We start from the raw sequence: 14,318 nt of genomic DNA, 5'->3' as shown, positions 1-14,318 counted from the left end.
CTGTTTAAAAAAAAAAAAATATTTAACATATGTGCAAATAAAATCGCATAGTGACTGCAAGCTGTTCATTGTTATTATTTAAGTAAACAAGCCGATTTTTATTAATATTGAAAATTTCAATTGTATTATATTTATCAGTTGCCGCCATAATTCAAATTATATCTAGATAATTTTTAAAGATTGGTAATTCACTACTGTACCAACGAACGTTAAGCAATATTTTCTTCACGCGTTTACTACAAAAAATTGATAGTGTTTGAAATGGTAGAGTTTTAATTTAATAGACTTAAAAAATGTTAGAGCTGTATTACGGTAGAGTTATTTTTTGGTATAAATTAATTTTGGTATTGTTGTTATGTGGTTGAGTTATTTCTGGTAGATATTAAACTGGTAGAGATGTAAAATGGTAGGCTTTTATATGGTTGATATTGATTTTGGTAGAGATATTAACGGTAGAGATTGTTGTGGTATAGTTTGACACGTGGTAGAGTTTCAAACTGGTAGAGTTGTTTTGCGGTAAGGTTTTTAACGGGTAGATTTTCTGATTGGTTGACTTAAATGTTGGTAGAGAAGTAACTGGTATACTTGCAATTGATAGAGCTGTCTAGTGGTATAGTTAGTTATGGTAGACGTGTTAAAGGGGCAGAGAAGTAACTGGTAGACTTATTAATGTGCCGCGGGAACTTTAAAGTATAATTTTTTATTATCAACACTTAAAAATGTCAATCAAGTTAATAATTTAATAAATTTAAATAAAAACTTTTGAAAATAGCTATGTTTGATTATTTTATAATTAAAAAGTATTTTGTACAATTTTAATTCTTAGGTTAATAAAATGTTTTACTCTTTATGATTATTAAAATATTATTACAACAAGTGAGGTTAGAATGTTACCTCTTAGAATGTGTAAGTGAGTATATTATTTTGTGTATACATAAGTATATAATAAGTAGAGATAGATACTGTAATGAAATATAACATGAATGTTGAATGACATAAACTGTCATCTGATTAACTAAAGCTCTTTAATTAAAGTAGTTAAATAATTAAAAATAAAGTAAATAAATAAATACAACTTATAACCATATTATAAAAATAATTTTTAATCTATTCGACATATTTGCATTGTTAATTAATTAAATATGTGAAATAAAAAAGTATTATTATCTTCAGTTTGATAATAAAAAAACAAAGAAGTTATTCATTGATATGACAAAAAATAAAAAATTATAAAAATATATTATAATAATCCACTGTTTGATGAAGGAGGAAAATAGAAAGATATTATGAAGTATGAGTACATTTTGTTTAAACATTAAATTATGGCACAAAAAGTGTATTTGTGGAAAGGTACAGAAAAAGTGGATTTAACATTTGGCGATGAACCTAATGGTATTATTAAAAAATTAGTTAATATTGATAATCGTATTTTCATATCAACGACGACTAACAATCTCTATTATGGTGAAGTAAATGCTGAGAAAAACCAATCATTATCCGTAATACTCAAAAGAATTGATTTTTGTGTTATTGATATTGCGTCGAATTCAAAGTATTTATTTGTTGTTAATAATCATGGTCATGTATTAACGGTAGATCCAAATAATTTTCAAGTTATTGATAAAATTATTATAAAAGACGATGTAAAAGTTTGCAGTCATGGGTATGCTGTTTTTTTTTATCTTATCATTTTTAGAGTCAAATTTAAATATAACAATTATTCTCAAATTATAAATTACAGGTACAAGCAAGAAAACGAAACAATTAGAATAAAAAATATAGCAGTAAGTGACACTGCAAAATTATTCGTTAGTGAAAGTGGACAATTATGGGGAAGTGGAGATCAACCTCAAATTGATATAAAAACTCAAACACCAAAAAAAATAATATTTTTCGAAGATCGTACAGTATCTTTGATAGCATGCGGTATAAATTTCAATGTCGTGGTAGCTCGAAAAATTCCAAAAACTATAAAAGACGATACAGATAGTGAAAACGACATTGATGAAGTATTTGTTAATTCTTGTCCACAATGTTTAAATAACATAACAACTCCTCAAAGTTTGACATCATCAGATACTTGCCCAAATGGTCTTCTTCCTCAAGCATTCAGCGAAGACCATTCAGTGAATTCAGTAAGTCCTATATCATTTAGCGGAAAGATTGGTCATCATTTAGCTTCAAATACAACAATTAGCCATAATTGTTCTAAGCTTGATAATAATGCAGAAACTATTGATAATAATGAGAAAGAAAAAAAAAATCCAATTTTTATTAATACAGAAGCAGCGAGACAATTTTTAACACGACAATTATCATGGGTTTCGTCTTATAGCAATGGTAAAGATGATAGTAATGAACACATATCTAATCCCACGGGGTTAATAAAACAAAATGTATCTAATATGGCTAATTTAGTGTATGAAGGAGTTAAAACAATGGGAGATAAAGTTGTAACATTATCACGACATGTAAGTGGAAGCTCAGATATAAATATAAATGATTTACATGATGATACAGGGGAAGATTTCGAACACAATGATGAAGAAAGCGGTAAGCCTACAGCCACTAACAGCTTAGCTCACAGTTTGAGATGTGAAGAATTTCCATGGTCTTCTAGTACTGCATCATTAGATCATGAGTTATCACTACAAGGATTAAATGAACGTATTAATTCATTAGTTACAGCAGGAAATAACTTACTTTCAACAGAATTATGGGCATATGGTGATATACATTTTGGCCAATTGGGTACTGGTGATATTATTAAAAGACCTAAACCAGTTTTAGTGAGTAAATTGCATAACACGGGGATTAAAAAAATATCTTGTGGTTCATTTCATACATTAGCATTGACGTTGGATGGAAGAATTTATGGATGGGGTCAAAATACTTATCGACAAATTTTTCCAAATGAAACAAATGATCAGAGCTCTCCGCAATTACTTAATTATGTTATTAATAATGATTATAATGTTAAAAAACGGGCCAGAGATTTATCATGTGGTACAAAACATAGTTGTATAAATATGGATAATAATTTATTTTTCATTGGAAAATCAAGGTAAATCGTTGTTGTATATTAAATCTTTTTTTTATATTAAATCTTATTATTAAATCTTTTATTTTGAAATATATTTATTGAAATGTTTTATTGCAGTGATAATAATGAAGTTGTAAAATTAAATATATCCGATAATGATTTGAAATATTTTATTAAATTTGTGTCAAGTTCTGGTCCATTCAGTTGTTGCTCAATAATAAATCAAGAAATAAATATTATTACTAATGATTTAACAAATGAACAAATTTTATTAGAAGAAATGATTATTATTCATCAAAATTTAATCAAACCATTTCAAAAAAGAAATGTTGCAATACAAGAATCTAATGCATATGATACGTTGTGTCGGTGTTATACAGAATTAATGAATTTTATTACATTAAATGTGTTAAGTTTATGTGATTATTTTAATTACATTAGTGAGGCATATGAAGTTATATTGGTTGTTAATGTTGATGAATTTATAACAGTTTATAAGTATTATTTGAATGCTGTTTGTGATATTACATCACTAGGTGGTTTTGCGCATATTGCAAAATTAATGAATGATTTACCCACAGTTGTTGTGCGATTATTTCAGGATAAAATTACTACTAAAGAAGCATCAAAAAAAATTTCTAGTGAAGATATTATTACATATGCATTTTATCATCTTTTGAAACAATTGAATAGGTAATAATTTTTGTATCTTTTAAAAAATTACTTTTATATTGTTTAAATTATCATAATTAATTTTTCGAAATTAAATATTTTCTTTTTTTAAGATACAAAACAATGCTATCAAATTTAATCAAAAGTAATGGTACAAATATGGGTATTGAGAGACTTCAAGAAGCGTTAGTGAAGTGGGAAAAATTTTTTGATGATTGTGAAAAACGTCAAAAAGAAGCAGACCAAACAAAAGCATTTTGGGAAAACTCTGGAAAACTGATTGAACTTCTTCGATCTCCTGAACGCCGTTTAATAAGAGAATCACGAACACATCCAATTTTACTTTTTCATTCCAGTAGATTTTCATCGCATTGGTTTATATTACTAACTGATTGCTTTATTCACGTAGTTGGGACTTCGCATACAGTACATCTATTGCCTACTTTGTGGGTTGAATCTTTACCAGATTCTGAAACATTGGTAAATGCAATATCAATAACAGCACCAGAGGATAATTTTATTATTTACACTAATACTGCGACAGAAAGAAATGAATGGTTACAATGTTTGCAAAATGCTATTAAACATAGTCTGATAAAAGTAGTTGGTCATACACCACCCAGAGATCGTACAAGTACTTATGTATTCATTAAACACCCAATTTATAAAGATGCTAAATATAGTGGTAAAAATTAAATAAATCATTATTTTCTAATCAATTTTCTTTTTTCTATAATCGATAACTTAAAAATTGATTGTGTTTTCTATAATCGATAACTTAAAAATTGATTGTGTTTTCAGGTCGTTGGTCGAATGGTAAGCCTCACGGTTTCGGCAAATTAGAGTGGGCCGACGGACGTCTGTATACAGGACAATTTTATAAAGGTGTAATTCATGGTTTCGGAAAGATGGAAGTATCTACCCAAGGAATATACGAAGGAGATTGGAGAGATGGTCAGCAAAATGGATATGGATCCTTCAAGTGGATATTTTTATTAAATATTTAAATAGCTACACATTTTTATGTGCGATTAATTTTATAATTAAAATAAAATATTGCAGATACATTAATGGTGATATTTATGAAGGATATTTTAAAGACGGGCTACCTCATGGACATGGAGTAAAAAAAGAGGGACACTTTATGGCATCTGTTGCTACAGTTTATGTCGGGGAATGGATGCATGGTGTCAAAAATGGATATGGTGTCATGGACAATATCTTAAGTGGTAAGAATATTTTTGTGTATGTAAAAAAAAAATAGAATGTTACGATAATTCCAAAATAGTTAACTTAAAGATTTGATAAGTATTCGAAATAAATAAAAACTATATGTTAAATAAAATAAATAGTAAATTAAATCTAAACTAATTTTTATTATTTATAATAGGTGAAAAATATTTCGGCATGTGGAGCAATAATAATAAACATATTTGTGGATTAATAGTAACTTTGGATGGAATTTATTACGAAGGCTCTTTCGTTCAAGGCGTTATGACAGTAAAATAATAAAGATTATTTAAGTTATTTACATAAATGAACTTCAAAAGTAATTGAAAAATATCATTTTAAAAAATAGGGTCATGGATTAATGATTTTTGAAGATAAAACACATTATGAAGGAGAGTTTAAATCTGTCGGAGTTTTCGGTGGTAAAGGCGTTTTGACATTTTGTTCTGGTGACATTTTAGAAGGACATATTCAGGGGGCTTGGAATGAGCCAGTAAAAGTAACAGCAACTTTACAAATTAAGAAAAATAGTATAAACATTGAAAGTAATTCTAGACCACCGTAAGTGTTATGAGTATTTTACAATAATTTAATTTATTATCTTATAAATTTTTTATTGCTAGATCCTTTGGTAAATTATGTGTGCTACCAGATCAAAAATGGCAAGCGATATTTCGGCAATGTTATGAACAACTTGGTATAGCCCAATCAAACGTTCGTAACGTCAATTCGTCAACAGATAAGTCCATGGAATTTCAAAGATTGTGGCAAAATGTTGCTGTCATTATTAATAAGTCACATGAAAAAGATAGATCTTCATTGAAAAATATAGAAAAAAGAACTAACAATGATTTACTTAATAAAATTCCACAGTTTGGTAAAGACAAAATAACGTTAAAGGAGTTCAACGAAATTCATAATTATTTGATAAATGCGTTTGAAAGCCGTCATCATCCTCTTGGTAAACTGTTGATTGAAATTTCATCGGTGTATACAGCGAGTTATGGGGGTGTGAGAGTTCATCCGTTATTATTAAGTCACGCTGTCTCAGAACTTCGTAGTATAACTATGAGAGTTTATGAGATAGTTACATTGTTTTTTCCCGCACTACCAAAGGATGATAAAGAATGTGTTTTAGAGTCTGATGATCAAAGTGAGAGGTATAATAGTTCTTTCTCCGTATTAAAATTAATATCATTCAAATTTAATGATAATATTTTTAATTAGTAAAGTAATAAGCGCTACGGGAATACTGCATCCAATTTTGCTCCCTCGGGTGCATTCAGCGTTGTTTGTACTTTATGCACTACACAATAAAAAAGACGACGATGCATATTGGGAGCGATTGAAAAAGTGGAACAAACAACCTATCATATCTCTGATGGCATTCTTGGATGTTGATCAGTAAGTATGCAATATTAAAATAGATTAATTATTATTTACTTTAATATAATTTATTTGATAGAAAATTTTGGAGTAAATCTAATATTACATTGGACATAAATAGTGATGAAACACTTTTTATTAAGGCAATTGAAACTTTACAACAACTGAAAACGACTTTTTCACCGTTAGAGAAACTTTTAGTTATCCGTAATACGTTTGAACAAATAACAAAGGTAACAATTATTATTTTCATTTTTGTCTACAATGTTAAAAAAAAGTTAATTAATTTTAATTGACATTATAGACAGTACAAAAACAATTAGGTATAACTTATTTATGGACAATGGATGAGCTGTTTCCAGTATTCAATTTTGTAGTGGTGCGTTCTAGTATTCTACAATTGGGTAGTGAGTGTCATTTCATTGAAGATTTTATAGAACCTTTTTTTCAAAATGGTGAATTAGGTATCATGTTTACTACTTTAAAGGTAAAAATAATTATTTCTAGTTATGCTCTGATAATACACATAATTATATTGATGGCATATATTTTACTTGGGCTAGTAAAATTTTCATTTGGACAGTATGGTTTTCATTTCGATTAAATCTTCGATTACCTTGGCAAAATTAATTAATGATAAAACTAGATCTATATTGAAAAATATTAATGGAATAATTTAAAAGAATAAGTATTCAAAAATCATCCATGAAAAATCGGTCAAGTCTCAAAATAATTTTTTTAAATATCCGAAAAAGTTTGAATTATTTTTTTTATTTCATGAAATTTTTTTAATAATGCAACATTTTTTTATTTTACTTGACAATACAATAAAGTAATTAAAAAAAAGATAAACCATTGAAATTTTTACTAGTAAAAGTAAATCAAGCTGTATTATCTGTCTTTTTATATTTTTTTTGTAATCGGTATTATTTTTTGCTTTTTTAGGCTTGCTATTATCAAATTCTACAGGAAAAAATGAGTATCGTTGATTAAAACAAATAATTGTATATTGTTATTCATATTTGAAAGATTATGTAATATATATAATATATCTTTAAATATTGTTAAATGTAATGAAAGCTAAAATAAAGCGTATATATGTGAGTATTTATACTCATAAATTAATTGTTGAACTTAAATTATAATTGAAATATTCTATTCATTTACATAAATAAACTTCTCGATACATAGCTCAACCTTTTAATACATGGAGTACAATAAACAAATCTATCTATAAGCTGAATTTTTTTATACATTTGTCATGATTTTTTTTTTTATGATATTGACAATCTTATTATATAGTTCATACATATATTAGAATTTGATTGAGCGGTTAAATGAAAATTGATATTTTCTGGTATATACAAATTCTTTTGACCATTTGTCATGCAATTGTTGTTTTCTATCAAAAGCTCACAACACTAATGGTTAAGTAGATGAAAAATAATGCGTGTAAGCTGATTATATTTCTTTTTAAGCATTCAAATGATTTATTTTTAACATTGATATTTCTTACTTTTTGCCAGAATATCGCGTATTATTATGATCAGAATTATAACAAATATCAGAATACACTTAATGAAAAAAATAATTAACGTTTTTGATTTAGTAGAAAATAAAAAAAAAATAATTAAATAATTTTACCCATGATAAATATCACTTAAAATACATACGTTAATGACTTAAAGATTTATTAAATACGAAATAATTAATGATTCATAAATTTTTCAACTTCTATTTTTATTTCATAGAAATTAACAGAACTTAAAATAAAGTATAAAATAGTTTGATTTAATTTTTCTTTATCAAATATAAATAATTTTTTAATAATTTTATTGTTGGTAGAGAAAAAATTAATATCTTACATTTACTCTTGTTTCTTTGGAGGGTACATTAAAAATAAAATACTAAGCCAATCAGTCAGATTCTATCCTACATGAGCGAATCAGATCATTATTTACTAAAGAAAAAAAACTAGTTTTTTTTTTTTTCTATTATTTAGTAGCCTCTAACTCACATTATAAAAAAAATTAAACTAATTTATTGATAATGTAAAAAAATAAATACCATGAATGAAAGAAAATTGTTAATAGTTATTTTTGATACAATAAATATTATTCTAAATAAATTCCTATCAGCCTCAAAAATTAACGATTATCTTTGTTTATCTATTCATTTAAATAGTCAGGTAATTAGAAAAGCATAAACATATAATGTAGTCATCTTAATCAACGAAACGAAATAATACAGCATAATTAACCTAAAACTTATTATTTAATAATTAATTAAAGTCATCGTTTTGGTCACATGAAAAAATACTCTTAATATTTAAAAATTGAAACTATCTAAAGTTAGAAACATTTTCTTCGACAACGTCTGTAATTGAAATAGCCCTTCCAAAAACCAACTAAACTCTTACTTAGACAAACAAGTTGTCGAGAAGGTATAAAATTTGATGTTATATATAATTGATCATATTTATCAATAGAAATGCAATGTGTTGAAATGGAAGGGTTTAAAAGCGGAAGAATAATTCCGATAAGATAAATAGCAGCGACGTCTGCGAAAAGTACTTGCATTTTGACAACCTAATTAAAAACTCTTGTTCAACTGACAAAAAGTGCAAAAGCTTTTAATTGTCAAGTTAAACCCAAATGGGTTTAATAGTTCACTATACTTTAAATATTTTCTTATTAATCCGTTGTGGCAATCTTAACATATATTATTATAGTAGGTAATAAAAATTATTGCTAGTAATAATAGTGATAATTAATATTATTAGAGTATTTAGTGCTAACAGCAACAAATACTAAAATGATTAATTGTCGAACGCAAATTCTTGACGAAGAAAAAACGTCTCACTATGTAAATTCTATTTTACTCATACAGGGAGTAATCTCAATAAGAGTGTTGTAAACTCTTACTTAGAAAGGTCGCTTTATATAAGCGATATGATTCACCCAACTTAATCAATATACTTACACACCATCAGTTGAGACCTTGTTATTTCACTTACGGTTTATTAATGTATTTTCTGTTTGCTTTTAATATAATCAAGTTTTGCCAATAGTCAGATTTAAATTAAATCTGCAACATTTAATGGCATTTCATCAATGTGAGTATTGTAGAATTGTTCAATATCACTCATCGTACGTTTATCGTCAGTAGTGACAAAGTTTATAGCTACTCCTTTACGTCCAAAACGACCGCCACGTCCAATTCTGAAAGTAATTTTTTTTTTTAGTAGTCGTTATATTGTTAAAGAACAAAAATATATAATAAGCTAAAAAAAAAAAAGTTACCTGTGAATATAATTTTCTCGATTTGAAGGAAGGTCATAATTAATAACAAGGGATACTTGTTGTACATCAATACCACGTGCCAATAAATCAGTCGTGATAAGAACCCGAGAAGATCCTGTACGGAATTGTCTCATAATGAGATCACGTTCTCTTTGTTCCATCTCTCCGTGCATAGCAGAAACCGTAAAATCATGATTGTGCATACTTTCAGTAAGCCAATCGACCTTACGACGAGTATTACAAAAAATAACAGCTTGTGTGATACTTAAAGTATCATATAAATCACACAATGTTTCAAATTTCCAATCTTCACGCTCAACAAATATATAAAATTGCTTGATACCTTCAAGCGTAAGTTCTTCTTTCTTTACGAGAATACTGACTGGTCGACGCATAAAGCACTTTGATACTTCTAAAACGTCACTTGGCATAGTAGCAGATAGCAAAATTACTTGAACTTCATTTGGAAGTAATTTAAATACGTCGTGAATTTGATCTTTAAAACCACGTGACAACATCTCATCGGCTTCATCCAATACAAATAATTTAATGTTCCCGGTACGAAGCGCACGTCGACTAATCATGTCATAAACTCTTCCAGGAGTTCCTACGACCACATGAACGCCTTGTTCCAATTTACGCATATCTTCTCGTACGTTAGTTCCTCCAATGCAAGCATGACACTGTGCATGCATGAAATCTCCCAGGGCAATAACAACTTTTTGAATCTAGTAAAAATAATATCCTTTTGTCATTTTGTGTTGATAATAATATATATATTAAATTTAACAATTTTAATTCAAAGTAATTAATCACTTGTCTGTAATTCATACCTGTTGAGCTAACTCACGAGTCGGAGCGAGGATTAATGCCTGGCACTCGTTCAATGATGTATCAATTTGCTGCAAAATTGAAATTGAAAATGTAGCTGTTTTACCAGTACCTGAAAAGATTTTAATAATTTTTATCAAAAATATTGTTTATAATACAAAGATAAAACTTATTTTAACGATAGTTGAATAATAAAATATTACCAGATTGTGCCTGTGCGATAACATCGAGTCCTTTTACACATGGTACAATTGCACGTTGTTGAATAGCCGAAGGTTTTTCAAAACCATAAGCATAAATACCGCGTAGTAGTTCTTCTTTCAAGTTCATGTCATCAAAACTCTCGACAACCTAAATAAATTAAAAAAGTACATGTATATAATTTATTAATTAATTTATTATTACAATGGGAAAAATTTATTTACTTGCTCCCAATTGGACTCAATGAGACCATTGGGTTCCATTCCTGGAGGACCTCCATAATTAAGTGCTTCACTATCGTTCGGACCATTTTTAGAGTCGCCCGACCATTGATCATCAGTTCTATAATAAAAGAAAAATTTTTTTTAATTAATAAATATTTATAAATTAAATATATTTTTTTTTCATCAAAAAATTTACAATTTGTTGTCGATTAATTTTAGTAGTATAGTTAAATTTTTGTTTAAATATTTATTAGTTTAATAATATTAAATTAATAAATATTATTTATTAATAAAACAATGTCATCTAATATGAAATAATGACTAATTAATTTGTTCATTCACGATTACCTTTGATTGTGGAATAAAGCTCATAAAAATATGTATTTTATTGTATTGATCGTACTTAAATGAAAATACTAGACATGGTTTCGGCTTAATAAATGAAAAAAGATGATACTGAAATTAGCGTTCAACTGTCAATTTAAAAAATTTTTTTAACGAATTAATTACAATAAAAAAATGCTTCTAAAAATTTTCACTTGTAATTTTTATTAATTTTCACATGATTACATTAAAGTTAGCTGTCACTATTATATTTTTTTTTATTTTTTTTAATAAATAAATTTGCTCCGAAAGATTATTTCTGAAAAATTGCATCTTTTACTTTTTTAATTTTCTAAATGTCAATTTTTTGGTCTCATTTTTTTTGTCATAATTTATTTGTTAAAAAAAAATTTTATTTAATTAATTATTATCTGCTAAATTGATTCTCATTTCACATGTGAATCTTTTCAATTAAAATTTTCTTCAATAATTTAATTGCTATAAAATTCTAAAAAATTTTTAATATCTGTCAACTTGTGTTATGAAAAAGCTGATTACAGTCATTTCATTAAAAGTGACAGTGACTCATGTAAGTCCTACAAAAGCATGGCTCCGATGACTTATTGATAATTTATGACAGAAAAGAAATGATTACTACAAAAACTATATCAAATTCAATAAAAAATTTTTATTATGATTAACCAGTAAATTATATGAAAAATATTCTCAATTTTTAATAGACAAATTATTTTAATCAATAAATTTGATGACGATAGATAATATAAAAAATATGAATTACCGCAAGCATGGGTGAAAATAAACAAAAACATGTAAGTTTTGGTGGATTAACGAAACATTTATTTTGTGAAAACAAATTTAAGTACGTCATGTGATAGTTTTAAAATGTTATATTTGCAAAATTTGTATCGTAATTGACAATTAAAGATTATGTATAGATTGGAGAAATAAATAAATATAATAAAATAGCCGCCAATTTTATCGTACAATGTGACAAAAAGTTCACGGCACGCCATGTTGATAGTGTATACCCCGTGTAATCGTATATTGCGAATAAAACATTATGATATTACTGACAGTGTATGTGCTATCAAATTTAAATTAATGTCAATAAGATTTATTGAACTGTAATAAAATGTTTTGACAGCAATAATATTGTTATTAAGTTTTTGATGGATAAAAAAAAATAGAACTTGCCTTCTATCAGACGTATACGACATGTTCCACTCACAGATATGCGACGGAAAGGACGAATTCTTATTGCGTCACCGGGAATATTCTTATCATATAAATACCGAGTAATGGCGCTAGTGTACGAAATTTTTAGATTTAATTATAATAAATATACTAAAATTCGCCATAATTATTATTAAATTATTAGTTAAAAAAATTAAAAAACTATTGATTGAGTATTGTAAATAGTTGACTGTTGATTTTAAGATATTTTTTCTCTAATTTCATTTATTTTAAAAGGTAAATTTTGATGTTTGATTGCGCAGAGGGAGTATCGCGTTTTTACCCAAAGTCCTTTGCAAAAAACAAAGAGTAAGATACGCGGGCAAATTAAAATTTATTTAGAACAAAAGCTACAAAAAAAAAAAAGAGCGTGTGTACAGAGTACACATGTTAAAAGTGAAACTTCTTTGGCAAACTCAATTTATAATTCATTAATTAATAGTTAATTGATATCAAAGACAGGTACATGCATAAAGGATTTATGCATATATAGTATGGAAAGAATTTAACTGATATATAGTATTGAAAGGATTAAATGAGAAAAATTTACACTATTTATGTCACATATTCTTTCAATTTATTTCTTCAATCTGTACAACATCATCTGATGATATTTGTAATGATATGGTTGTCACTAAAGCCTTATATGGTAACTAAAATATGAAACATAAGTTCTTGTTTCAATATTTTCTAAATATCGTATAAAAATGGCATCTATTGTGGTTCCGTATTTAGTTGTTTTGACATGTTAGGATTATTATTTAATTGCAGACTAAATTTCTCATATAAAAAGTTAATTAATGGTGTCAAATATTAAAATATCTGAATAAAAACGTTAATAAATAAAACAGTATAAACAAACACGAGGTTATAAAATACATAATAATAATAATAACATTTAAGAGCAGTGTACCTACAGTCTAAAATACAACGCATGTGCACATGAAAATAACATTTCTATAGGGTAAAAGTATAGAATTCCTTTATATCTTTATCTTTTTCTCTCCGACTACGTACATATATGCGTCTTTTAATGTTACGCTCATATTATGATTATTGTGACGCTCATATTATTATTATTATTGTGACGCGACCTTGAAATTTTATCCTCAACGCGCGCAAAGAAGTTTCACTTCAAAAATTTTGTTTATTAGTGAGAAATAATTGCACCTTGAATTCGCCTGATTAGTAAAATTATATCTAATAATTATATCGACAAGGAAATAATTGTTTTTGTTATTAAAAGCTCTAATAATAATTAGTCAATGATATGAAAAAATATATCGACTTATCAAGATCATTTTTAAAAGTTTGCCGATTCTATATTAAGAATTAAAACTCTTTATTTGAGATTGATTGGTAATCAATTTTGCTGAAACAAAAGAACTGAAAGTTAAAACCGTATTACTTATATGAATGTAGTATAATTCGTTTGTAGTCTTCAAATATATCGCGTTCCAGATGCCATAAGGGCGTATACCGGCGAAAGGTCCCAGTGAAAAGCCACAAGGGCGTATAAAAATTTTTTTTTTCAGGAATCAACGTATTTTTTAATGAAACGTGCAGAAATGGAAAAAAAAATTTTCTTCAAACTGAAAATTTTTTTGGACTTTGAAAAAAAAAAACAAAATTTTTATGATACACCCTTATGACATTCGAGGTGGTTCCTGGGAGCCATAATGGCGTATAAAATTTTTTTTTGCATTTTTGCACATTTCGGATGAAAATACGTCGATTCCCGAAAAAAAATTTTTTTATCCGCCCTTGTGGCTCCCGGGACCCTTTTCGGATGTCATAAAGGCGTATGGAAAAATTTTTTTCGTGAATCAACGTATTTTTGTATGAAATGTG

At 27.1% G+C, this 14,318-nt stretch overlaps 2 protein-coding genes across 2 annotated transcripts; one reads left to right on the top strand and one right to left on the bottom strand.

Annotated features, from left to right (window-relative positions):
- The first annotated feature begins 1,053 nt into the window (after nucleotides 1-1,053).
- On the top strand, nucleotides 1,054-7,456 carry Als2 (Amyotrophic lateral sclerosis 2). The gene is made up of 13 exons (XM_074255701.1): nucleotides 1,054-1,663; nucleotides 1,742-3,064; nucleotides 3,161-3,736; nucleotides 3,829-4,400; nucleotides 4,517-4,697; nucleotides 4,778-4,944; nucleotides 5,106-5,215; nucleotides 5,295-5,506; nucleotides 5,569-6,105; nucleotides 6,173-6,349; nucleotides 6,411-6,564; nucleotides 6,636-6,818; nucleotides 7,277-7,456. The coding sequence occupies exons 1-13, from the start codon at nucleotides 1,323-1,325 to the stop codon at nucleotides 7,322-7,324; spliced, it is 4,581 nt and encodes a 1,526-aa protein (XP_074111802.1). The 5' UTR covers nucleotides 1,054-1,322; the 3' UTR covers nucleotides 7,325-7,456.
- A 1,632-nt stretch (nucleotides 7,457-9,088) lies between these two features.
- Eif4a (eukaryotic translation initiation factor 4A) lies at nucleotides 9,089-12,490 on the bottom strand. The gene is made up of 6 exons (XM_074255702.1): nucleotides 12,429-12,490; nucleotides 10,890-11,007; nucleotides 10,668-10,815; nucleotides 10,467-10,576; nucleotides 9,634-10,361; nucleotides 9,089-9,552 (listed from the first exon to the last, which is right to left on the bottom strand). The coding sequence occupies exons 1-6, from the start codon at nucleotides 12,449-12,451 to the stop codon at nucleotides 9,408-9,410; spliced, it is 1,272 nt and encodes a 423-aa protein (XP_074111803.1). The 5' UTR covers nucleotides 12,452-12,490; the 3' UTR covers nucleotides 9,089-9,407.
- Between the last annotated feature and the right edge of the window lie 1,828 nt (nucleotides 12,491-14,318).

Source organism: Cotesia typhae, unplaced genomic scaffold (genome assembly GCF_013202065.1).
Source record: "Cotesia typhae breed Kobodo isofemale line unplaced genomic scaffold, CoteBio_Ctyphae scaffold_152, whole genome shotgun sequence".
NCBI classification, from domain to species: domain Eukaryota; kingdom Metazoa; phylum Arthropoda; class Insecta; order Hymenoptera; family Braconidae; genus Cotesia; species Cotesia typhae.
The sequence above is the reverse complement of the archived record's forward strand: the minus strand, read 5'-3'. Positions and strand labels throughout refer to the sequence as shown.

Excerpts from the sequence above, each read along its gene's own strand:
- Eif4a (XM_074255702.1), bottom strand. The coding sequence starts at position 12,451 with ATGTCGTATACGTCTGATAGAAG. Across the intron at positions 10,816-10,889 it reads TTGAGTCCAATTGGGAGCAA|GTTGTCGAGAGTTTTGATGA; the intron begins GTAAATAAATTT and ends TAATTTATTTAG. Across the intron at positions 9,553-9,633 it reads CGAGAAAATTATATTCACAG|AATTGGACGTGGCGGTCGTT; the intron begins GTAACTTTTTTT and ends AATTACTTTCAG.
- Als2 (XM_074255701.1), top strand. The coding sequence starts at position 1,323 with ATGGCACAAAAAGTGTATTTGTGGAAAGGTACAGAAAAAGTGGATTTA. Across the intron at positions 4,401-4,516 it reads TAAAGATGCTAAATATAGTG|GTCGTTGGTCGAATGGTAAG; the intron begins GTAAAAATTAAA and ends TTGTGTTTTCAG. Across the intron at positions 6,350-6,410 it reads GCATTCTTGGATGTTGATCA|AAAATTTTGGAGTAAATCTA; the intron begins GTAAGTATGCAA and ends TTTATTTGATAG.